General features: G+C 32.8%; 2 protein-coding genes and 1 long non-coding RNA gene across 4 annotated transcripts; all 3 read right to left on the reverse strand.

Annotated features, from left to right (window-relative positions):
• Positions 1-905: 905 nt before the first annotated feature.
• LOC144552130 (uncharacterized) lies at positions 906-26,431 on the reverse strand. Of its 2 annotated transcripts, none has more exons than XM_078300241.1 (4): positions 26,354-26,431; positions 1,906-2,212; positions 1,473-1,823; positions 906-1,373 (listed from the first exon to the last, which is right to left on the reverse strand). In XM_078300241.1, exons 2-4 carry the CDS (start codon positions 2,173-2,175, stop codon positions 1,104-1,106), a joined length of 891 nt encoding a protein of 296 aa, XP_078156367.1. In that variant the 5' UTR covers positions 2,176-2,212; positions 26,354-26,431; the 3' UTR covers positions 906-1,103. The 2 variants fall into 2 exon arrangements, with proteins under 2 accessions (XP_078156367.1, XP_078156366.1); XM_078300240.1 differs by lacking the exon at positions 1,906-2,212 and adding an exon at positions 24,798-25,108 and having other exon boundaries at positions 26,354-26,405.
• LOC144551634 (uncharacterized) lies at positions 7,334-8,063 on the reverse strand. Its single transcript, XR_013510847.1, has 3 exons — positions 7,959-8,063; positions 7,729-7,878; positions 7,334-7,448 (listed from the first exon to the last, which is right to left on the reverse strand). It is a non-coding gene; the product is annotated as an uncharacterized LOC144551634 (long non-coding RNA).
• On the reverse strand, positions 16,590-20,430 carry LOC144552128 (uncharacterized). Its single transcript, XM_078300239.1, has 6 exons — positions 19,931-20,430; positions 19,557-19,743; positions 18,824-18,904; positions 18,082-18,189; positions 17,495-17,764; positions 16,590-16,991 (listed from the first exon to the last, which is right to left on the reverse strand). The coding sequence occupies exons 1-6, from the start codon at positions 20,347-20,349 to the stop codon at positions 16,890-16,892; spliced, it is 1,167 nt and encodes a 388-aa protein (XP_078156365.1). The 5' UTR covers positions 20,350-20,430; the 3' UTR covers positions 16,590-16,889.
• Positions 26,432-26,739: the final 308 nt, after the last annotated feature.

Consider the following 26,739-nt stretch of genomic DNA (forward strand, 5'->3'; position numbering starts at 1 on the left):
AGCACAGAACAAGCTGAGCTGTTTACTCTGTCAGCGAAGATCACATAAAGCCGAGCAAACTTGAAAGAAAATATAAAATATTTTAGACAAGGAAAAAGAAACCCAACATGATATATAATTATTTAGTAATTAATTAGCACTTAAACAACCTCGACCATCTGTGGTTACAATTGCTACAAACATCTGTGGCTACAATTGTTACAAAAAATATTTAATAATAAATAATTGTTTGAACGACTTCTTGGATCATATCTACAATAAATAGATTGCAAGCACGCATGCGGTTGGCATACTAAACCCTGATTTCCATGCACAATCAAAGTACTGTTAACAATTTTGTTACCCCTTACAAATCAGATTTAATCCTCATGAGACCTAAATTTACCAGCATGAATACACATATATTTACCAGTATATATATCCATGATCTTTATAGTTGCCACAGAATGATCTTTTAGTGACATCAAATCACGCCATGATTTATTTATGCAAAAATGTTTTAAATTTAAACCTCTGGCTTTATTTTACCCATATCAGCTAAGGAATTAAACATATATATGTTTCATACTACTACTTTAACAATTAGATGTCACTGATAATTTCATATTGAAAACTAAAACAAGATATCAATGATCTCAAGGGCTCTGTATGTGCTTCGTTTCAAACTGAGGTAATAAAATATCGCTATTTAATTATACTGCCATTGTAGTCTACTATAATTAAGTAATTATAATAATAATTCTCAACCCAATCATGGAAAATGAGGCAATTAACAAATTTAAACGAGAATGCTTAATTCAGAAATTGATTTCCTTGGTATTTAGGACGAATTTTTTTATTTTATTACCTCAAGTAATTTGACTGACCATATTACAAACCAAATCAAACCAAACCAAACCAAACCAAAAACAAAGAAAATACTTGCAACGAACTTAAAACAAACCAGAGCGATAAAAAGTCATGAATAATTATTCTCCATGTGACCCACGTGATCAACCAAACATCACATCAAAATCAAAATTCTTAGCCTTGAATTGTTAATTAGAATAGAACATAAAACGAGCTACAGTAATTATACTGAGCATATTATATTGTGGAGCTAGCTAGTCGACATGCATCTTCTCAGTGACCTCCGGAACTTCCATTATAGTTGCTTTGATGAGGTCAATGTATAATGGCAATTGTGCAACGGCAAAGAAAGTGACAGGAAAGCACATGACGGCGTATATGGGATACACGGCAAATTTGAGCCTTTTTTCGACAACAAAAAAGTCTCCGGCACAGAATGAGACAAGCATAAAAGCAATTGACATGAAGAGGGAGGTCAGCCCCAGGATAAGCTTCACAGGAAGTCCCCAACTGAAATCCCTTACCTGATCAGCAAATAAATAAGAATTTCAGTTTTCTATATATGTTGAAATGTTAAAAGGAAGAAATTCTTTTTAAGATATTTAGGGGTTTTAATTGGTAACCTCGTAACGGGAGGTGAGTATTGAGAGGAACATGACAAGAGATGTAACAGAGAAGCAAAGAGCGACAAGGGATGACATGGCGAACAACTGAAAAACTGGTTTTGTACTGAGGACTGGAAATCCAGACTCCTGGTTCACACCTCCTGGAACTGTGCTTGCAGATGCAAAGGCCACCGTAGCAACCAGAGCAGCCACCACGGAACAAGACTGGGAAGTGTTTGTCAGCCATCCGCTTCCTTTTTCAACCAGTTTATCATGACTCTCTATGAACACCTCCTCTGGCTTCTTTCCCTTCTTGTTGGTTCTTGAGAATATTTCTTTGTTCATTCTACTACTACTACTATGCACGTACTGCACACCGCCATGCATATTACATATGTTCAGTTTTTATTTAAGTTTATTCCATTTTTTAGAGAGAAGAGATAGAGATCACCTGGTACCACTTGCTCTCCCATTGCATCTGAAGTGCCGCTCCAGGGATGCTCCACGGCCGGCTGTCGCTAAGCATGGCTGCGAGATGTAGAGCACTATTTTCATCTTCATCTACTTTCTGAAATACACTCTTCACAGTTGAAAAATCTTCCAGCATGTACTTATACACGTGGACCTGGCGGAACTGCACTGCCAATAAAATAATATTTTTGTTTTTCTTGTCTTTGTCCATGATTGCCACTGGATACTTCTTGAGGATTTTTTTCACCATCTCTGTTATTCCATTCTTTGCAGCTACCAAAACAGGGCTTGCTAAAGCAAATGTTGAAAAAATTGTAATTTGTCAATATTCGCGAGTTAATTACTATAGTTGCTGTAATGAAATAACTTTTTACTATTAATACAACGGTTGGCGGTATTTCACTGCCAACCTTAAATTTTTTTTGAAATTTATGTCAACAAAACGTTTAGCAACATGCTTTTGATTTCTCATCTCTCTTTTATAACAGTATGCATAGGAAGTTTTCTATGGTGACTCTATAATGAATTTGTGTTCTATAATTTTATGCTTGAAAAGTAAGGTATCAATACCCTGATCTTCTACTGGTGTCATCCTTGGAGGGACTAAACCGATAGTTACATTGACAACTGTTGAAGACTCATCATTAGCTTCATTGATAACCATTGGAGACTCCTCATCTGGTTCCTTTCCACCGCTGGCTTCCTCGTATTCCCAGAGTGTTGAATGATCCACCAGTTCATTCATTATTGTCATTGCATTACGGTGCTGTTGTTTAATTTTCATAATTGTTTGCAGTCTCGTTAACCCTTTAGGAAGACGTTATTCACAGAATGTCAGAATGATATACTAAATTAATATTGTAAACAGAGCCAAAAGGTCGATAATAATTGGCAACTTTAATTTCTTTCATTCAAAAGAATCTCAATTAACTGTTCCGAGTTATATTAAGAATCATACTCCTCTCTTTCTTTCTCTGGCCATGCACCAGGAAATTATAGTTGATACTATGGAGTCCGGCAACCATGACATCAGTGGCATACTGGCATATGCCACCAATCTTCAAAATCTATCGGATATACCCACTACAACAATGTAGATACTTTTTGCGAGAGAAAAAACAAATTTATGACGGTACTCCCTCGCGAAAAGTACCGTCGCAAAAAGAAAAAACTGAAGAATGAGAGTAGTCCGTCGCAAAAAGTCACTTTTTTATCCTCGCGAAAGGTGTCTCATTCTTGTTGTGACCTCAAAAGAAAAATCCAAACCATTCAAGCCGATCTACTTACACAAGTGATGCATTTATATGCAAAATTTATAAATTTTTTATGGCATATAGTATCAAGTCAAGCAGTCAAAAATGACAAAAAAAAAATGAATTCATTAAAATTACCTTAAAACCTTCTTTCTTTGACCACTTGATTTCATGCTGAACGCCATCAAAAAACAATAAATTTTGCATATAAACACATCTCATGAAGTAGATCATTTTGAATAGTTTGAATTTGTCATTTGAAGCCGATCCGATAGATTTTGAGATGATGATATTTTGGCTTAAATACCATTGATGTCACGGTAGTCATACTTTGTCTTTTCCTCTATTTCTAAATATTTGTTTTCTATTGTCTAAATGAAACACCATCATGAACCAAATAAGTGTAAACAAGCATCGAATATGAATATCATTGCCATTTGTCTTTATCAACCAAAATTTTACTTTTTTGACAAAAATTGCAATTCTAGAATTTTAAGAACTTCGAAAAGAATTGTCAATTACTTCATCTAGAAATAAAAATGAACTGTGCATATTGAGCTTATAATTAGTTACTTCCTCATATAGGATATACCTTCTATAAGATATACCTTTTATAAGAACAACTAGTTCATCTTATTCATAGGCCCAAATAGGAGGAGCTTTTTATAATTATAAAATGACCTTTTTCAATCAGGGTACTATACCGATCACAAAAACTTTCAGCAGTTAATTGGTGTCGAAGAATAACTTGACATTTTCTTCAAGAAATTATGCAAACATATATACATGCATGTACCTTTCCCAAGAACAACTAATAGGCGCTTAACGATCATCTTGAAAAATAAAATCATCCTATCATAGTTCTCTGCGAACAGTCTTCTCGGTTCTTTTTGTGCTTCAGCTTTCATGCAGGATAAAATTAAGGGAAACAATACAAATTTATTAACACAAGTAAGATTTCATTAAAAATTACCATATCATGTTATCATTTTTCCAAAAATTTCGCTCTGTATTATTGTTTTAGTCCTTTATGAATCATTTTATGCTTTTAAACCTTAGCATGTTATACTGTCAAAAGTAATCCTTGACACAACAGAAACAAATTCTCAATTATTATATCTTAAAATTTAATTGACAAAAGTATATCTTAAAATTAATATATCATACAAAACAAAAATTAAATAGAATGATCCAATGCCCATGTATTTTCTCCTTGCACAAAATTTAAAATGAAACAGTTTATCTTTCTTTTGTTTGTAGAGGAAAGTAATGACGTCAAATTTTGACTTTTGTTTCGTACATATAAAGAAGCCAAGAAATCAATGGTACGTTCATGGTGATTCATTTCCACCGTTTGATTTTTTTTATATCCTTAGTAAAACACAAGTTTAAAATTACAATCTTTAACGAGAATCCATTACTTTAAAAATAAATGAAGATCAATGGTTCACATGTACTATCTGAATTTATATTTTAAATTATTAATAAAAATGGACTTGTGTTCATGAGGGAACACCAAAAACATTGACATTGGATTTCTCCTTTGTTAAATACTGTGAGGTAAATATATATAGTTAAAATATTTTTTTCATTTACATTTTTATAGGGTCTTTCGTACAAATAGTTATATGAAAGTCTCTTTCCATTAGATTAACAGTTTTATACTTAGTTAACCTTAAGAATCTAGCCAAGTGTTAAAAACCTCTAAGAAAAAACTGATTAATGTAATTATAACATAATGGTTTGTATACTATACATGGATCTTTTTCACCAGAACTAGGAGTCTTACTAGTTTCTGAGCTAGAAGCTACAACAGGTTTTGAGCTAGAAGCTGCAATATCAAATATGAAAGTTTAGAAACCAAGTATTACTAAATTCTAGGAAAATAAATGATAGGCATAATTATAACATAATGGTTTGTATACTATACATGGGTTTTCTTGAGCAAAACTGGGAGACTGGTACGTGTCTTCTTCACCAGAACTAGGAGCCTTACCAGTTTTTGAACTAGAAGCTGCAATAGCAAATATGAAAGTTTAGTAGGCAAGATTTACTAAATTCTAAGAATGAAGAGCTTATTGGTTTGATTATACCATGATGGTTTGTATACAATACATGGATTTTCAACATCAGTAGTCGTACTCTGATAATATGTTTATACTTTGGTTTTTCCTCTATTTCTAAATACTTGTTTTCTATTGTCTAAATGAAGTTTGTACATCATCACGAACCAAATAAGTGTAAACAAGCATCGAATATGAATATCATTGCCATTTGTCTTTATCAGCCAAAAATTTACTTTTCTGACAAAAATTGCAATTCAAGAATTTTAAGAACTTTGAAAAGAACGGTCAATTACTTCATCTAGAAACAAAAAATGAACTGTGCATATTGAGCTTATAATTAGTTACTTCCTCATATACGATATACCTTCTATAAGAACAATTAGTTCATCTTATTCATAGGCCCAAATAGGAGGAGCTTTTTATAATTATAAATGACCTTTTTCAATCAGGGTACTATACCGACCATAAGAACTTTCAGCAGTTAATTGGTGTCGAAGAATAACTTGACATTTTCTTCAAAAAATTATGCAAACATATATACATGCACGTACCTATCCCAAGAACAACTAATAGGAGCTTAACGATCATCTTGAAAAATAAAATCATCCAATCACAGTTCTTCGTGAATAGTCTTCTCGGTTCCTTTTGTTCTTCAGCTTTCATGAAGGATAAAATTAAGGGAAACAATACAAATTTATTAACACAAGTAAGATTTCATTAAAAATTACCATATCATGTTATCATTTTTCCAAAAATTTCATCCTATATTACTGTTTTAGTCCTTCATGAATCATTTTATGCTTTTAAACCTTAGCATGTCATACTGCCAAAAGTAATTGTTTACATAACAAAAAGAAATTCTCAATGATTATATCTTAAGATTTAATTGACAAAAGTATATCTTAAAATTAATATATCATACAAAACTAAAATTAAATAGAATGATCCAATGCCCATGTATTTTCTCCTTGCACAAAATTTAAAATGAAACAGTTTATCTTTCTTTTGTTTGTAGAGGAAATTAATGACGTCAAATTTTGACTTTTGTTTCGTACATATAAAGAAGCCAAGAAATCAATGGTTTATGGTGATTCATTTCCACCGTTGATTTTTTCATCCTTAGTAAAACACAAGTTTAAAATTACAATCTTTAACGAGAATCCATTACTTTAAAAATAAATGAAGATCAATGGTTCACATGTACTATCTGAATTTATATTTTAAATCATTAATAAAAATGGACTTGTGTTCATGAGGGAAAACCAAAAACATTGACATTGGATTTCTCCTTCATTAAATACTGTGAGGTAAATATAGTTAAAACATTTTCTATTTACATTTTTATAGGGTCTTTCGAACAAATAGCTAGTTATATGAAAGTTTCTTTCTGTTAGATTAATAGTTTTATACCATTAGTTAACCTTAAGAATCTAGCAAAGTGTTACAAAATTCTAAGAAAAAACTGATTGGTATAATTATAACATATATAATGGTTTGTATACTACACATGGATCTTCTTCACCAAACTCTTACCAGAGCTAGAAGCTGCAACAGGTTTTGAGCTAGAAGCTGCAATATCAAATATGAAATTTAGAAGGCAAGTATTACGAAATTCTAGGAAAAAAAATAATAGATATAATTATAACATAATGGTTTGTATACTATACATGGGTCTTCTTGAACAATACTGGGAGACTGGTATGGGTCTTCTTCACCAGAACTGGGTGCCTTACCAGTTTTTGGGCTAGAAGCTGCAATAGCAAATATGAAAGTTTAGTAACCAAGATTTACTAAATTCTAAGAATGAAAAGCTTATTGGTATGATTATATCATGATTGTTTATATACTATACATGGATTTTCAACATCAGTGCAGCAAGCCTTATAGATACCAATTTTTGACCAACAAGCTACAATAGGGCAAATATGAAAGTTTAGTCAACAAAAAAAGAAATGATCTATATGAACAGTTTGTTCTTATTTTGGTTAATTATATTGAGTATTTTTGTTTTCTCGTACCATTAGTATTAAATATGCAGCTGATAGAATGCTTCATCAGAGAATATAGGTCAATACAAACTTTGCATCTTGGCAGTACTTTATTTTCATCTTCCTGAAGAATGTCTGCTTGTTCATCCTTTCTACGGGTTGTTTCTTTCTTCTTGAAATTAACAAAATCATACTTGAGTGGCTCTGTAATTGTACCTACAATCAAAGTATCAAATGTTATCAAGTCAAATTGTTAAGCACCACATAGCAATTATTATAATTGTAAAAAATGCAATTAACAATTAATTTTCAATAATTGAAAATGGTGTTACAATTTATATTAATGTAATTTATTAAATAAAGTAGTCAAATTGTGAAGCACCATATAGCAATTATTATTATGATAAAACCACAGTTAAGAATTAGATTTTTATCATTGAAAATGGTATCACACTCAAAATTAAAGTAATTATGTAAAAAAAGAAGTTTTAAGTACAATGATATATAATCGTATCATATAAGCCAAAGCGAGCTCCACTCTTGAAAACAGAAGGCTTGTTTGCCAGAGTGTGGAGTGCAGTTTCTCCGCTTGAATTAACATAGTTCACCAACAGGGGATATAGGTGAATGATCTCATATGCCAAATCTACGATCAATACATTTGAATAGTTATATTATGGCTTACTTTTCATTTTATTTAAATTTTTCTGTAGAAAAAGTGCATACCAAATTGTTCCCCTTTAATGGCGTAGTGAAGGATATTGTTACCATCATCTCTCCTACAGTGAGAGATGTCTCTCTTTTCTAAGCAGTTTTTATCAAGCTTTTGATTCTTATGGATGGCATGCTCAAGCTCAAAGAAGGCATCCTTATTTCCGTGACACACTGCCGAAAAAAGCGGAGTCTCCTGAAGGTTGTTACGTGCACTGATTACCATATTGGGACACAATTCTGCAATCTTCCTGCAAACTTTCTCTAGTCCGATAGCCGCCGCTAGATGAAGTGGGGTATCCCCAGTTTTGTTCTTTGTGTTCAAGATTTTGGTCATATCTGTGAGAATTGCATCAAATATTCTTAGAATTCAAAATGAAAATTTAATTGGGGTCTACATGGTTATGGATTAAATTGTCAGTATCCTCTCAAACTGGATATGAACATAAATAAATCTTGTAATTGAAAGAAATATAATAAATTTTGGTGAAGTATAGAGATCTAAAACTATCATTTCTCTCTCTTACACATACAAAATGAATTTCTTATGTATATATAGACCTAATATAACATTTGAATTTTCCAACAAAAATTAAATGACTATTGAAGGATGTGAGACACGATGCGGCATGAAAGACACATGAGGTATTTCATCCCTCCTATATTACAATATATACACTTTTTCCGAAGCAACGCGTAGAATTCCTAATTATTTTTTTTTTGTTCCAAAAAATCCTTATGGACTAACATCATAAATTATTTTTTTAAACATGCATTTTCTTAGTAACTAAGTTTATAATTAACAGTAATTAGTAGGGACTGACGAAGTGTGTTATAACCTGCCAAATTTGATAAAAAGTTACTATATCATCCTTTCTTGCATGTGCGTTATAATATTGTATAATCTCAGTTCTATTTGTTCACAATTGTCACCTTGTTTGAAATTTATCACTTTATGACTTTTAAGTAAATAAAATTTATTTCGTCTTGCATGAATATGTTTCCAGGTTCGTTGCTAATATACCATGATATATTTGAAGGATCCTACAGAATTTACATGCTCAGGAAGGGCTCGTTTTACATTTTCCTTATTCAGTATTTAATCTTCTCATACTGCCAAACGGGCTCTACATATAGTTTTTATCCAAAAAGCTATATGTAAAACATTTTAATTCCATATTAAAAGCCCTAATTATTGCATTGTCCATAAAACATCAAGAGCCTCAGTTAATTATTTATATGTTAAAGCATTAGTTAATTAATACATATATTATTTCAAATTCTTTTCTGCAACTTTTAGGTGCCGATTTGAAAGTAGGTAATTGGGCAATTAGAAATAAAGATTTTTAAGTTCGGCAACTTAAAAAGGAATCATCAAACAGTACAAATAATTAAGGATATATGTACATTTGTTAGCAGTAACTTCCTGCAGACCCCACAACAGTTTTCGCAACTAGAGGAACCAAAGGGTTTGCATTATATGAAAATGGCAGAATTTTAAATGATACATCACATAGCCGTATATGATAACTGGTATATAGCTATTATATATATAGCATATTGGTTTTTTATTCTTAGATATAAAGTGGTAATACCTTTGTTACGCTGAACGATATCGAGGAGTTCTAAAACTATTTTTTCCGTGGCACTAGAAACTGCAACATGAAGTAAGGTGTCCTTGGCACGTGTAATAGGCACGCCTTGGACGTTCTCATCTTTGTAGAGATCCTTCACCTTCGTCCATTCGTGATTCATTGCTTTATTGAAGAGCTTCTTACTCGGATTGTACAATGAGTTGTCATTGGGTTCAACAGAAGGTTTGGACGTCGACATTGTTAATACTCCCTCTCTTCTTTTTTTGTGACTTTCGTTTGATAGCTAGAGAGTACCAGAGATATTATGATCCCTTTTATAAGGAACAAACTAGCAAGGAGAGCTTGTAGTTGTGTGATTCACTGCTCTTCAATGCTTAATATTTACGTAGTAGATTTATCATATCTGTGTCCTTACAAAAAGGAAAAGAGAAAGCTACTTGGGCCAGGAATAAAGAACCTAATCACGTGTTGAAGTGCTTCAAGAGTTCTCTTTCAAATAAAATGGTTATAATTTTTTTTGAGTGAGTCCTTAATAATTCATAAAAAGTAGGAGTAAACACAATATATTTTCTTTTTAATTTTATTCAAATTTAGAACAAATTAAGGTATATGTAATTTAGTAAAAAAAGTGCAACTTCATTATTATATATGTAATGTAGTAAAATCAATTTCAAAATGACAAGTAGACCTCTTATTTTTAATACTGAATATATTGAGACTCATAATTAAGAAAAGAGCAGAATTAAACAACTTACAACGCACATTATCAGTTTACATGATTCAATATGAGCAACTAATATTACAAAACTTATTGACTAATAGACCTGGCAAATCAGACAAGTCAGTTTCTATTCGGATTGGATGGAGCTTGTTTCAGATAATTACTTTTGGGTTTAATAGATACATATGTATTGGATTTAAATTGAATAGATCGATTAATTTCAGTGTCAGTATATTTCCAGATTTGAATAATTAACTAAAAAAAAATACATAGGTTCTTGTACGTACTTGGTTTATGGTGGAATTTGTAATGTGAATAAAAATAGGATGATGCTTGTGACAGGTTTCCATTTTGGATATCTATACATGTATTATTTTGATTTCGTAATGAAATCAGTGGTATACCCACTATCTTTCAAAAAAAAAAAAACTATATGAGTTGGATTATACACCGATTTTTTTTATTTATATCCAAATTTTTTTTAAAAATAACCTAAGAGGAAAACTATCCAAACAGGAAATTTTCTTTTTCCGGTTTCAGCATCAATTACCGGAATTTTTTTTTCGGAAATTCATGTCTAAAACTGGAAAAAAAATTTCCGGTATCCAATTCCGGAATTTTTTTTCGGTTTTTAGTCCCAAAACAGGAAATTTTTTTTTTATAAACTCATTTACATATATTATATATACATATATATACATATATTATAAAAAAAAAACCCAAACGACGTTTATAAAAACCGGAAAATTTTTTTCCGAATTTTTTTTTTCTGGTTTTGGGACTAAAAACCGGAAAAAAATTTTCCGGAATTGGTACCGGAATTTTTTTTTCCGGTTTTAGACATGAATTTTCGAAAAAAAATTCCGGTAATTGGTGCTAAAACCGGAAATTTTTTTTCCGGTTTGGGTAATTTTGAAAATACAGCCGACGTTTGGTTATTTTTTTTAATTTTTTTTGATATAAATAAAAAAATCGGCATTATACAGGTTATGAAATTTTCAAGTTTTGGACCAATCTCAGTAATTTGGATGTGGGGTTGATTATATTTATGTAATCATGTACATGTTATGAGTAATTTAGTTACATATTTCAAACATAAATCGGGTGGGTCGGATTGTGTTTGATTTGAATTAAGCTGGATTCAGATTAGTATTGGACTTTGATAAGTATTGGATTTTATTTATTTCTGATTATTTGAATAACTATGTGTTGCATGTATGTGTATATAAATATATTTTTGGGTTTAATATAGAAACTTATAGTTTATTATATTTAATTTAATTTACTAAAATCTTACTTTTTATGAATAGAGAAAAAACACAAAACAGCTCTATATTATGGAATAAATTATAATTAAACAGTTTAAATATTATATTGTGTACTTTGAGCTTTATGTTAAAAAAAAATACTCAAATAACTGTCCTATTCAATACAAAAATAATATATATCCAAACTATAAAAGCAACACGTACGGAATTAATCCCTTAGAAAGAAATTGACCCACAATTATAATGAAATAGAATAATGCATCAGTAAAAGATATTTGGTTTACCAACAAAATTTGAAGATTCAAAACCTTAGCACTACAAGTTGTTATTAATATCTTTTTCGGTTCATATTAACTCAGATTGTTATAAACATTTAGTTTGATTGCTAAAGGTTTGGAGATTTTTTGGATCATGGATGATTTGGGTTTAGATTATTTTATGTTTGAATGTTCAATATTTATAAATTTATTTAGTTCAGATATTTTTTAATTCGATTTAATAATGAGTTCAGATCATTTATTTTTTAAATATTTAATAGGTCTGAATTGGATTGGAATGTCAATTTCAGTGTTCTAAATAGTGCGCTATAGCGCCGCTATAACGGCACTATAGCGTTTTTGGAATCTAAATGCTAAGCTATAGCATTAACACATGCTATTTGAGCTACGGACGCTATAGCGGTAATAGCGGTCCGCTATAGCGCATAGCGCATAGCGCAAATAGCGCGCGCTATGCAACATGAGTTGTTTTTTTTTTCAATTTATATGGGCTTTAAAATAAATAAATGGTGAAGATATTATTTAATTTTGATGAATATTACATTATATCAAATTCGGGTCCGCTATAATAATTTTTTCATTTTGCTCTTGTTTTTTTTAACTGATGATAAATCAAATAAATAATTGCTAAATTATGAAAATTTTAGGGACTAACAAGAATTTCTTCAAGGATCATCTGTTTATTTTACTAGAAGTATGATTTTTTTTCTTTTCAATTTCTAGGTTATTTTGAAATTTAAATAGAAAAAAGATAAATTATGTTATGATGTTGATGATATTTTGAATATAAAAAGATCGATAGTTTATGATATTAGTATTACTATGGATATTTTGAGTCGCAATTTGAACTTTGTATTGGTTCAATATGAATATTATAATTTTTTTAATCAATTTGGTATTATTTATTGTTCTATGAGACTAAATAATGTTGATATTTAGTACAAATATATAATATAATTTTTATAAAAATAAAAAAATGCTATGTGGCATAGCTTTTTTTGGAGGCTCCCCGCTATGACGCGATAAACGCTATCTAGAACCTTGGTCAATTTTATCAAAGAGAGTTATTCCGGTTGGTTCAAATTTAATCAAAGATATATATTAAGTTATATTTTCTTCTTTTTGATAATCAATAGGGTGCAGACAAATGTGAGAACTTTAAAATACTGCAACAATTGTGATCAATGCACAATGCAACATAAGATACAAAAGGGGTCACTTATTGCTCTTATTCTTTGCTTGCAGTGAGAGACAAATTGAATGCTTCTTGCTTCATTCTTTTTTCTTTATGTCGCTTCCTTCATTTAGAATGAGAAGAAAAAAAGGGTTCTTGCTTCATCCTTTTTCTTTATGTCACTTCCTTCATTTAGAATGAGAAGAAAAAAGAGAAAAGAGGACATGCTCTGAAACATGCCAAATGCAGTGTTTGACAAGGCAAGCTGATAAATATTTGCAAATCGAAAAGGCAAAACAATACAAATCAAAATTAACAACTTTGTTTTAGACAATTGCATCCCTCAAATGTATTGTATATATTGTCATGGCACTAATTAAGTTGATCAAAGTTCATGTGAAATGATTATATGTTTCAATTTAAGAAATACTTCAAAAACATTTACACCATATATATACAAGTATGGAGAACTTTATTATTGCATATTTACATGGATGGAATGTTTTGTGGTTGCGGACCTGGTTGACCAACCAAGGCTCTTAGGGATCTTCTAAAAATGACTCCCCAACTAAATCTGAATATATTTTATCGGGTGTACCATCTTGTTCGGTTCATATTAATTCAAATTCGTATAATTGTTCGAATATTAAATATTTATAAATTTATTTAGGTTTGGATACTTTTGAATTCAATTAATCATGAGTTCGGGTCATTTATTTTTTAAATTTTTAGTAGGTCCAAATCAGATTGGACTGTAAATTTTATGAATAGAGTTATTCCGGTTGGTTCAAATTTAATCAAGGATATATATTAAGTTCTATTTTCTTCTTTTTGATAATCAATTGGGTGAAGACAAATGTGAGAACTTTAAAATACTGCAACAACTGTGAGCAATGCACAACCCAACATACAATATAAAAGGGGTCCCTTTATTGCTCTTATTCCTTGTTTGCAGTGAGAGAAAAATTGAATGCTTCTTGCTTTATCCTTTTTTCTTTATTTCACTTCCTTCATTTAGAATGATAAGAAAAAAAAGGGAAAAGAGGACATGCTCTTGATAAGCATAAATTATATACACATTAAATCTAGATTTTGGCAAGTTCCAACACCAAATATCATGTATTTTGAATATGAATTGATTAAAAGATACCTAGAATCAAGTTACTGTGGCTGTTTGACTTTAAAATGCAGGAAAAGATGAAAAACTGAAGAAAATACCCTTCAGTGCGGACGCACTCAGCACTTAACCAGATTTTCAGCATCTTAGGCCTGCGGAAGAAAAATGTCTGAGCGTAATGAGTTCGCACTCAGAATCCAGTGCGGGTCATCCATCCGCACTCAATACTTAGCCGATTTTCAGGAGCTTCAGAATAACACAGGAACTTCACCAGTGCGGGTCAGCCATCCGCATCCATATCCAGTGCGGACGCACTGAGGAGATCACGCAGAATTTTTCATAAGTTAAATAAGGAAACTCAGAATTCAGTGCAGGTCAGCCACCCGTACTCACCACCAGTGCGGACGCACTGGACCCTCAGAAAGTCAAAATTACACGGTTTGACAGTTTTTCTATTTTTGGCGCATCATGGACTCGTTTTTACAGTCAAACCTGGACAAGTCATCCTGGGAAACAATCCAAATATAGCACCCACTCATCTCACAACTATGCCTTTTGATTTGGCATAGTCTTTGGCTATAAAAGAGGAGGTTAATTGTCATTCAAAGGAACATCCATTCTCATCTCTCTCCCTTAGTGCATGTCCAATTTCATAAGATATAACGATAAATCTGCGGTAATTCTTGGAGTTCCAGAAGCTTTTCTAGGAAGGAGAAGAAGGTCTAAGCAAGATTTCGGCAAGTTTGAGGTTTTCGATTCGATAAAGGGTGTAATCATTTCTTTATTTCATTTCTTCTTATTTTTGCCAATTTTTGTAATGGATCTCTCGAAGAGAGAGTAGATCTCTCTCTAGGGGTTTAGGTCAATGCATGAACTTGTTTAATTCGATCAACACGAAAAATTAGAGAAGAGGGCTTTTCATTTACCCGAGAGAGAGGAAGATCGCAAGGAAAACGACCAAGAGAAGCCCACACGCAATAGGTGTCAGTTCGGATGGCCGTCTGACACGAAAGGACAGCGGTGAAAGTCACCCAAACGTGTGGGGGAGAGAGAGCTTTTTCAAAATCCTGGTTATTTTTATTAAAATATTTTAAAATTTGGATAAAAATAAAAATGTCGGCCATGTTAGGATCTGTCACCCAATTGGTATATGAATTAGTGTCCTCTGCATTAACTCGAAAAGGGAATCTTTAGAGTTAATGAATCTTATCCATCTGATATGCTTTAAGATTCATGCATAATAGATCTACACTAATATTAAAGGGACCACTATATCATAAGCGGAGGCCGGATTGGCTCCGTTCAAAATCAGACGATTGAGATTCATTAACTCAAAAGATTCTTTTTTGAGTTAATGTAGAGGATACACATTCATCGGTATATCTGGTTCGGCAAGGAGGAAATAAGCCGGCTTTTTAAATTTTTTGTCCGGATCTTAATCTCTTTAAAGCATTTCTGCTCATTTCTTTAATTTTTTTAACTTTTATTCATAGATTAAGATTTAAGACAACCGAAAATCGATTCCTTAGCGCACATTAAGGTTTAAATCTAATTGTGTTACCGAACAATTTCATCAGATTCGGCTGTTCGGACAATTTGGTCAGGACTTAAATATCAAATAATACACATCGTTTTTTTTTTTAATAAATTAGTTCCCTTTAGAGCGAGGCTGTGATAATATACATATTAGTATGTTATGAATCGACTTATGTTGTGAATTATATGTCTATTTTAAAAATGTTCAAATAGTCTATTCAAACAGTTAAATATAACTTCATATGAAAATATATTTGCACATCAAATTTTTATTATTTTCTTAGATAGGTAGAATATCACTTATTTTGAATAATCTACAATTTTCAAATCACGCCATTTTGAATAGTAAAATAGTCTAAAATATGTAAAATTTCTTGTTTAAGTACATTTTTAATATTAAAAAAATGATGAGTGGTTCAGAAAATTGTTTAAAATTTAAGTATAAAGATATGAATTCATATTACGGCCCATTATATAATATCAATGATATTATATCATAGTCTCACTCCCTTTGTGTGATTCAGTGCATCATATTTTCAAATATGGTACTTGGTTTCGGTCCCAGGTTCAAGTCCAATGACTAAAAATCGAATCAAGTAAAGGTCTGAAGTTTTAATATATGTCATATTATATTTGTAATATTAAACATTTTAAAATAGATCACTAGTATTTGTATTATTACTAACAATTAAATTTTCATATTAATTTAGTTTAGCCAAATTAATTTGATTGGTTTTATTTATTTTTATGCAAACCGCATAAAAGAACGATTGGATGAATTTTTGTTCAATTTGAACTGCAAACAACACCCTTAGAACCCTAACAAACAAACAAACAATTGAGGACATCAATTAATCAATTAAATCCAGCATTCAATTTGGACAGCACGTATCTGGATCTGGTAGTAGGACCCAAAACTTTGCACTCCTTTTCTTTTATTATGAGAGGCAGATGTAGTCAGCATTACAAAACAAAGCACCCCTAACAAAATTATGATAATGAATTTGTTTACACCCTTATATCAGCATTACAAAACAAACCACCCCAAACAAAATTATGATAATGAATTTGTTTACTCTCTCAGCGAAGATAACATAAACCCAAGAGCAAACTTTAGTAATTAGCACTTAACCACGACCATCGGTGGTTACTTGCTACAAGTACATATCACAAAACATCTACCAAGACACCATGCAAGCAGCAGCCATTAAACAGGACTAATTTTGACCAAAACAGGAAACTATTACATACGAGACTTCAACAAAGTATACCAGTACTATGACTCAAAAGGTTGTCCCAGAACAAGGCAACCACTTCTTGGATCGTATCTACAATACTGCCTTCGCACAAGTGGTCTTCCTGAAAAAGAAAATAAATAGAATCAATAAATAAATAGCAAGCATGCAGTTGGCATACTAAACCCTGATTTACATACACAATGAAGGTATGGTTGATATTTTTGTTCCTCGTGGAGATTTAGCCCTTACAAAGCAGATTTAATCCTCACGAAACCTAAATTTACCAGCAGTAGCTACACAGATATTTTTAGTTGCCACAGAATGGTTATTTTTGAAAGCAGCAAATTTTCGGGTCCTTGCAGATGAACTGATGAAGACAACATAAAATTAAAGAAATGGCAACAACATTTCAAGAGAATTAAGTTTCGGTCGCAGCATATTGCACCATAATTTTATTTATATGATAAAAATAATGTCAACATGGAAAGAACCTTTTCCATACTACTACTTCAACAATTAGATGTTCAGTGTTAGTTGCAACATACGTAATTTTATGTGCCATTTGCAAAAGCTCTCAGAATATTGGTTATAATTTGAAAAAGACCCAAGAGATAGTTGACTAACAGTTAATTGTTCGGACAGGCCAATAAGCTTCAATGAAATCTCATTTGAATCTTCATCAGTTGAAGAAAGATAGTCAAAGCGGTTGACTTGTCTCATATTTACTCTGATTTTGTCTCTATTTAAAATTGTTTCTTCTGTATGCCATACCCCCACTATAACAAATCTGTCAGCAGCTGATTCCTTCCCTAGAGGCCACCTAAGCCCCCATTTGACCTCCGGGTCAATAACAGCAGCAGATATTAGTTGGTTTATGCCTTCCGCAACATCAGCCTGCATAGAAAAACAAATGAAAACAAAGGTATCCAAAAGAGCCATCAATCAGATCCGGTGAGCAAGTATTACACTACTAGGCTCTAATAGAACTTGGGTAATGCCAGTAAAGTATAGTTAATGAGATCTCTTTTAATTTAATAATTTATTTATTAATTTACTATGAGAAGTATTTGGCATATGACATTAAGAAGCTGCTAGTTTTGCAATGCTTGTGAAAAAATTGAAAATTTTTAGGTGATTGTCCAAATTTACTAGCACACCATAAGTTCAGTCATCAGCAGTGATGTGTATCAACTATCAAGCATTAAACTTACATCCAAGTTCTTTACTGCTCTCTTGGCATTTAGCATTATTCGAAGATCAAAATTCTTGCTTAAACAGGATATGTCAGTCACCATATGCCTCAGTGGGATGTGTTCTACCTACAAAATTATAATTCAAAATCACGTCTTGTTAATAATGGATTTGAAAAATCACCACAGTAGTCCATTAATCTTCCATTTCACTTTGGCAATTTAAAAGTGGTTTTGGTTCAAATAGATTGGAAAATATATCTAAAACTATATATCCACAGTAATATGCGGGCTGCAATCTTTTGGACAAACCTAACCTAGGTTTGTCATCATAAAAAACTAAGCCATACTTCCTACCATGAGAGTAATGCATCCAGAACTTGCATTTGCACCATTCACAGACTGACTCGAGTTCAAATCAGATTCAGATTAGGGCCAAGATATCTGGAGAACTTTTTTTTTATAGAAGTGGGATAATGAAACCAAATCAACAAAAACCTATACCAATAAACTGCTTGGGCCTGTTCCCAATGTACAGAGATGATACAGCAAACAGAGCCATATCTTAAAGTTTTCCAAACAGCTAATCATGATCACCTTCAAAGCCAAAAACAAAATAGCTACAGATATCTGGAAAACTTAATGCCTTGAACAGGTTCATAACCAGCATCCAGCAGAATAAAGTATATTGGAAGCAAAAGGTACCATTTCATTTTACTTCAGTAAGAAACAAAAATTATGAAGCAGAGCAATATGGTTTTACCTTGTAAAGCTCAAGACCACTATCATGCAATGCCATGCACTTGCATGACATAATCAAATCTGGCTGGCGTTTGTCTATTACCTGGTATTTGAAGACAGAGACATTTAAGGTAATACATTTAAAATAGTAACTAAAATGTGCTCTAGTTGCACGATCATCAAGTAATCAGTGCTCAATTTCAATTAATTAGCACCATATTGAATGAGAGAGTGCAAATCCATGATAACTGATTGGTTCCCTATGCTTGGTATGAGATTTAGTCTAGGTAGTACAGGTGCCAAAGTAAGGACCAAGATTTTTACAGTATTTAGGATAGAGGTTTAAGGTAGGTATTAGTCCCAGACATAATAAGGGCAGGGGTCCCTATTTATAATGTAAGGAGAGTGACCTCAACCACCTTATCTCGTAGTTCCCTTTTGTCTGAGCTCAGTGACATCTTGCAGGGTTAAGATGCTACCCCAAGCATCCCCAGATGGGCTTAGCAGGCGCAAGTAATGCTAGTCAAGCCCATACTTGTCCTCTATATATGGTTATGAACTTGGACCCAATCTAACTTTTTTAAATATATTTTATTTATTTCAAAAAACTTTTGTTCAATGGAGAAAAACCAATACTTTAAGGGAGGAATAGCAGCAGAATTGAAAGGTGTTGGGTCTATTAATATCATTTTAATGGGGAATACTTGTGGGCATAAAATCGACAATTAAAAATGAGTCATGTGGTGGATCGGTACCCTGATATAATAACGCTCCTTCGCCCTTACGAACTTAAATCCACATTTATCCACAAGAAGTTGTTCAACTTCTCTGATGTACTCTTCTGAAACTGTGGTATAAAATGTCTTACGGGCCTGCAACTTATTCAACTCTCCTTCGCATTTTAGGAATTTCATGATCGAGTCTAAGCAAACTGAAGGGTCCCTATAAAAAAGCCAATGAAAATACGAAGAAAACTAGATGTTATACCAGCATAATTTTTGGGACACCTTTCTTTAGAATGAAGATATGCAAATTTTTGGTATTGGTGAATCTTTCCAAATTAAACTATATGAAATGACTAATTATGAACTTCAATCAGGGACTGGGAGAAAGACAAAAAAGAACATACCCGCCAAAGAGAACTTTCCCTACTCGAGCCATCACGAACAGCTTAACATCTCCACTTCCTGATTCCTCCTTCGCGTGCTGGACAGCCTTAATCAAGTCTCTCGCTACCTGCTCAACTATTCCCCTGAGAACCCCTCTCTCCTCCTCTACCAGGCCCGCTTCATCGGCACCCTTGACCGTCAAAGGCTTCGAGCCGTACTTCCTCTCTATTACTTCGGAATCGTATGGTACCAGAGCTAGAGATTCCGTGGAGGTGACATACCAGCGGGCGATCAAGCGAGGGGAGAAGGGGATAGAGCGAGGCTTTTGGTGTTGGCGATGGCGAGGGGAGGCGAAGGGTTTAGGGTTTAAAGAAGACGGGACTGGGGTTGGCGTGGGGTTGCGATTGGAGGGGCGCTTGTGAGGTGGTACGTACGACATGCTTCTGCGTTCCTTTTTTCTAATTACTGTGAGACAGCATGAGGGAGAGCTGAGGGACGATCAGAAAGACTGACGGGCGATCATGGCGATGATGTGGAAAATTGTCATATAAGTTATAAAGTAATTAGAATTTTGATCCTGTGTGACGCTGCACTGCAGAATTCCGGAGTAAACGATCATGGCGATGATTTGGAAATTGTCAGATGGAATTCCGGATGCCTTTCTTACGAGCTGATCGGAACACTGAGGGTGATGGAGTTCAATTGATTTCAATTCAATAGAATTTAATAGACATGATTTCTAATTGAACTTTGTTGATCCGAATAAAAATAGTGAAGAATTGAATTCTTTTCTATTTATTGATTGAAATGTACACATAACAAAAAAGAAATGATTTCATTTGAATAAAAATGACTTTTGTACCCTTTAAATAATATACATCAAAAGATTAAAATGACAAAGTGATACAAACTACTAAGCACCAATAAATACATCTACTAATTCAATATCAGTAAATACAAAACAATATGACGCAAGTTGTGTCTAGATTACATGGTTTAATAACATGAAACGAAAAATTATGAGAAAATAAAATTAGAAAACAGTACAAGGGAAGGGGTATGGGAAAAAAGAACAGAAATGAAAAAGAAAATTAGAATGTTCAATCGGTGGCAGTATTTGAAGAATTTAATGCACACTACCGGGTTCAATACCAAAGCCCACTGGTACCTGGTTAATTTGCAAACCAGCCCCCCATTTCTGCCATAATTTCCTTTGTCATTAGTAGTTCTGATTTTTCCAAACCAGTGCTTGAAGACTTGAGTGCTCACCACCTGCTCCAATACTAGCGCCTAATGGTACCTGTGTAATTTGCAAACCGACACTTCAATTTTTCAATAGTTTTCCTTATTATCAGTTGTGCTGATTTTTGCCAAATTGAAATAAATGAAGTACTCTAGTACTTAACAAGTACTCAATGCCAAACTGAAATAAATAAAAATAATGTCATCAAAAGTACTTGAGTATGCATGCTATTATCCAACATTAATGCATAATACCAGTAACCAGCATCCATACATAGCATACATATTTCATTAACCCTATTCGATTCGGTAACCTCTGAAAAATATTTTATTCACGTTTTATTCGTGAATAAAACGCAAATCATGTTAGTGCCGACAGGTGAGCATCTTGTAGGTATGGTTCACGCGGATTGGCCTCAGCTCGCGGATCATCTGTTGGGAGATCGATAATTGATCAGACGATACAAATATATTATTCCCTGGGACCATATATATATATATATATGTATATTGTATGGTTCATAATCATAATAGCTACTTTAATTAAAGTCTCAATATTCCACACCATCTTTATAAGTAAATGATCATGGTGATGATTTGGAAATTGTCCGATGGAATTCCGGAGAACTTTGATCCTGTGTGACGCTGCAGATATGGCTCCTTGGTGAGGTGTGCCACGTGTAGATGGAAACCGTGTAGAATACTGTGAGTCGGATCAAAATCACGCTAATTATTATTTTGTATACCTCTCAAGAATTTTAAGTTTTTCTTTCTTCTAAAATTTATAATATCATTTTAAAATCCATTAAAATTTAGAATATCCCAGATTTTTATTAAAAAAATATAAAATATATAGTATGTGTACAAAAATGTTTCTTCTAACAAATCAATTTCCTAGGACAAATAATTAATTTCTCTACTTGTAACGCATACACAATGGTATTGAGGCATGTATATGTGTTCCTCACATGCAGGAGGTGGAGCCAAACTTTCAAGGTATGAGGATCAATTTAAATGAGGTTCATTATATAAAATTTTTGTACTACGAATGAGGGTCAAATTTAGAGTACCAATACATTTTACTCTAAAATATATTGAAAATCGTGTATAATCTCATTTTTCTTTAATTTAATGGGGTCAATTGACCCCATAACTTCTTACTCTATTTGCTTTGGTCACAAGTAAGAAAATGATCATTTATTTTCATAAGACCAATTAAATGACTAAATATTTCTTTGTTATGTATTTTTTATTTTATTAAAATAAAGGATAAAATGGAGAATTGTGGGCTTAGTGCAGTGCCATAAAATTTAAAATGTTTGAGTGTGTTAGGACTCTTTAATAAAAAATAATAATAAATGATAAAATGGATACCTTATAAATTTAAAATGTTTTAATAGAGAAGTCAATAAATTGAGTAGATTTGCAAGTTTTCGAAATTTAAAAGAATAAATATGATATTATGAATTTTAAAGAGAGAAGTACTTAATTTTGAAATTTTTGAGGAGCATGTATGAAATTGCTCCATATCAAGTCAGTACATATTTCGAATATGGAAATCCGTTTTGAGATTCATACCAAATTAAAAACGGATGATTTAGATCTCATTCTATATGGTGAGGTATTACAATTAAATGTTAATGCTTTTACAGTTACATGAAAATAAAATTACCCTGTTTTGGGAATTCAATTGGCATTTTAGCAATTAAAAAATAACGTTAAAATATTGTTGTTGGAGCACAGAACAAGCTGAGCTGTTTACTCTGTCAGCGAAGATCACATAAAGCCGAGCAAACTTAAAAGAAAATATAAAATATTTTAGACAAGGAAAAAGAAACCCAACATGATATATAATTATTTAGTAATTAATTAGCACTTAAACAACCTCGAGCATCTGTGGTTACAATTGCTACAAACATCTGTGCCTACAATTGTTACAAAAGGTGGTCCCACAAGTCAACGACTTCTTGGATCATATCTACAATAAATAGAAGAAATCAATAAATAGATAGCAAGCACGCATGCAGTTGGCATACTAAACCCTGATTTATATGCACAATCAAAGTACTGTTAACAATTTTGTTAACCATTCTGTGGCACAATGAATACACAGATTTAATCCTAACTTTACCAGCATGACTACACAGATATTTACCAGTATATATATCCATGATCTTTATAGTTGCCACAGAATGATTTTTTAGTCGCAGCAAATCACGCCATGATTTATTTATGCAAAAATGTTTTAAATTTAAACCGCTGGCTTTATTTTACCCATATCAGCTAAGGAAACATATATATATGTTTCATACTACTACTTTAACAATTAGATGTCACTGATAATTTCATATTGAAAACTTTAACAAGGGCTCTGTATGTGCTTCGTTTCAAACTGATCGAGGTAATAAATATCACTATTTAAATACTGCCATTGTAATCTACTATAATTAATTATGTAATTCTAATAATAATCCTCAACCCAATCATGAAAAATGAGGCAATTAACAAATTTAAACGAGAATGCTTAATTCAGAAATTGACTTCCTTGGTATTTAGTACGAATTTTTTTTTATTACCTCAAGTAAATTGACTGACCCTATTACAAACCAAACCAAACCAAACCAAAAACAAAGAAAATACTTGCAACGAACTTAAAACAAACCAGATCGAGTGACAAAAAGTCCTGAATAATTATTCTCCCTGTGACCCACGTGATCAACCAAACACCACATCAAAATCAAAATCAAAATCAAAATCAAAATTCTTAGCCATGAATTATTAATTAGAATAGAACATAAAACGAGCTACAGTAATTATACTGAGCATATTATTGTGGAGCTAGCTAGTCGACATGCATCTTCTCAGTGACCTCCGGAACTTTCTTTATAGTTGCTTTGATGAGGTCAATGTATAATGGCAATTGTGCGAAGGCAAAGAAAGTGACAGGAAAGCACATGACGGCGTATATGGGATACACGGCAAATTTGAGCTTTTTTTCGACAACAAAAAAGTCTCCGGCACAGAATGAGACAAGCATAGCACCAATTGACATGAAGAGGGAGGTCAGCCCCAGGATAAGCTTCACGGGAAGTCCCCTATTGAAATCCCTTACCTTATCAGAAAATAAATAAGAACTTCAGTTTTCTATATATGTTGAAATGTTAAAGGAAGAAATTCTTTTTAAGATATATAGGGGCTTTAATTGGTAACCTCGTAACGGGAGGTGAGTATTGCGAGGAACATGACAAGAGATGTAATAGAGAAGCAAAGAGCGACAAGGGATGAGATGGCGAACAACTGAAAAACTGGTTTTTTACTAAGGGTTGGAAATCCAGAGTCCGAGTCTACACCTCCTGGAACTGTGCTTGAAGATGCAAAGGCCACCGTAGCAACCAGAGCAGCCACCACGGAACAAGACTGGGAAGTGTTTGTCAGCCATCCGCTTCCTTTTTCAACCAGGTCAGCATGCTCCTCTATGAACAACTCCTCTGGCATCTTTCCATTCTTGTTGCTTCTTGAGAACAATTCTTCATTGATTTCACTACTACTACTACGCACATACTGCACACCGCCATGCATATTACATATGTTCAGTTTTTATTTAAGTTTATTCCATTTTTTAGAGAGAAGAGAGAGAGAGATCACCTGGTACCACTTGCTCTCCCATTGCATCTGAAGTGCCGCTCCAGGGATGCTCCACGGCCGGCTGTGGCTGAGCTTGGCTGCGAGATGTAGAGCACTATTTTCATCTTTATCTACTCTCCGAAATACACTCTTCGCAGTTGAAAATTTTTTCAGCATGTAGTTATACACGTGGACCTGGCGGAACTCCACTGCCAATAAAATAATATTTTTGTTATCCTTGTCTTTGTCCATGACTGCCACTGGATACTTCTTGAGGATTTTTTTCACCATCTCTTTTATTCCATTCTTTGCAGCTACTAAAACAGGGCTTGCTGAGCCTATGTTGAAAAAATTGTAATTGTCAATATTCGCGAGTTAATTACTATAGTTGCTGTAATGAAAGGCTTGCTTAGCCTATGTAAATAACTTTTTACTATTAATACAACTGTTGGCAGTATTTCACAGCCAACCTTAAAAAATTTTTGCAATTTATGCCAACAAAACGTGTAGCAACATGCTTTTGATTTCTCATCTCTCTTTTATAACAGTATGCATAGGAAGTTTTCTATGGTGACTCTATAATGAATTTGTGTTCTATAATTTTATGCTTGAAAAATAAGGTATCAATACCCTGATCTTCTACTTGTGTCATCCTTGGAGGGACTTCTGAACTGATATTAGTAGCTTTATTGATAACTGTTGAAGACTCATCATCTGGTACCTTTCCACCGCTGGCTTTCTCGTATTTCCAGAGTGTTGACTGATTCACCAGTTCATTCATTATTTTCTTTGCAGCTACCAAAACAGGGCTTGCTAAAGCACATGTTGAAAAAATTGTAATTTGTCAATATTCGCGAATTAATTACTATAGTTGCTGTAATGAAAGGCTTGCTGAGCCTATGTAAATAACTTTTTACTATTAATACAACTGTTGGCAGTATTTCACCGCCAACCTTAAAAAAAAAATGTAATTTATGTCAACAAAACGTGTAGCAACATACCTTTGATTTCTCATCTCTCTTTTATAACAGTATGCATAGAAAGTTTTCTATGGTGACTCTATAATGAATTTGTGTTCTATAATTTTATGCTTGAAAAGTAAGGTATCAATACCCTGATCAGTAGCTTCTACTGGTGTCCTCCCTGGAGGTTGTTTTGAATCGATATGAGTAGCTTCTACTGGTTCCTTTCCACTGCTGGCTTCCTCGTATTTCAAGAGTGTTAATTGATTCACCAGTTCATTCATTATTTTCTTTGCAGCTACCAAAACAGGGCTTGCTAAAGCACCTGTTGAAAAAATTGTAATTTGTCAATATTCGCGAGTTAATTACTATAGTTGCTGTAATGAAAGGCTTGCTTAGCCTATGTAAATAACTTTTTACTATTAATACAACTGTTGGCAGTATTTCACAGCCAACCTTAAAAAAAATTTGCAATTTATGCCAACAAAACGTGTAGCAACATGCTTTTGATTTCTCATCTCTCTTTTATAACAGTATGCATAGGAAGTTTTCTATGGTGACTCTATAATAAATTTGTGTTCTATAATTTTTCCGTGAAAAGTAAGGTATCAATACCCTGATCAGTAGCTTCTACTGGTGTCATCTTTGGAGGGACTTCTGAACCGATATTAGTAGCTCCATTGATAACTGTTGGGAGTTTTGAACCGATATGAGTTGTTGGAGAATCATCATCTGGTTCCTTTCCACCGCTGGCTTCCTCGTATTCCCAGAGTGTTGAATGATTCACCAGTTCTTTCATTATTTTCTTTGCATTTCTGTGCTGTTGTTTAATTTTCCTAATTGTTTGCAGTCTCCTTAACCCTTTAGGAAGAGGTTATTTACAGAATGTCAGAATGATATACTAAATTAATATTGTAAACAGCTGAGAAAAAGATCGATAATAATTGGCAACTTATCTTTCATTCAAAAGAATCTCAATTAACTGTTCCGAGTTATATTAA

Source organism: Carex rostrata, chromosome 3 (genome assembly GCF_964058835.1).
Source record: "Carex rostrata chromosome 3, lpCarRost1.2, whole genome shotgun sequence".
NCBI classification, from domain to species: Eukaryota; Viridiplantae; Streptophyta; class Magnoliopsida; order Poales; family Cyperaceae; genus Carex; species Carex rostrata.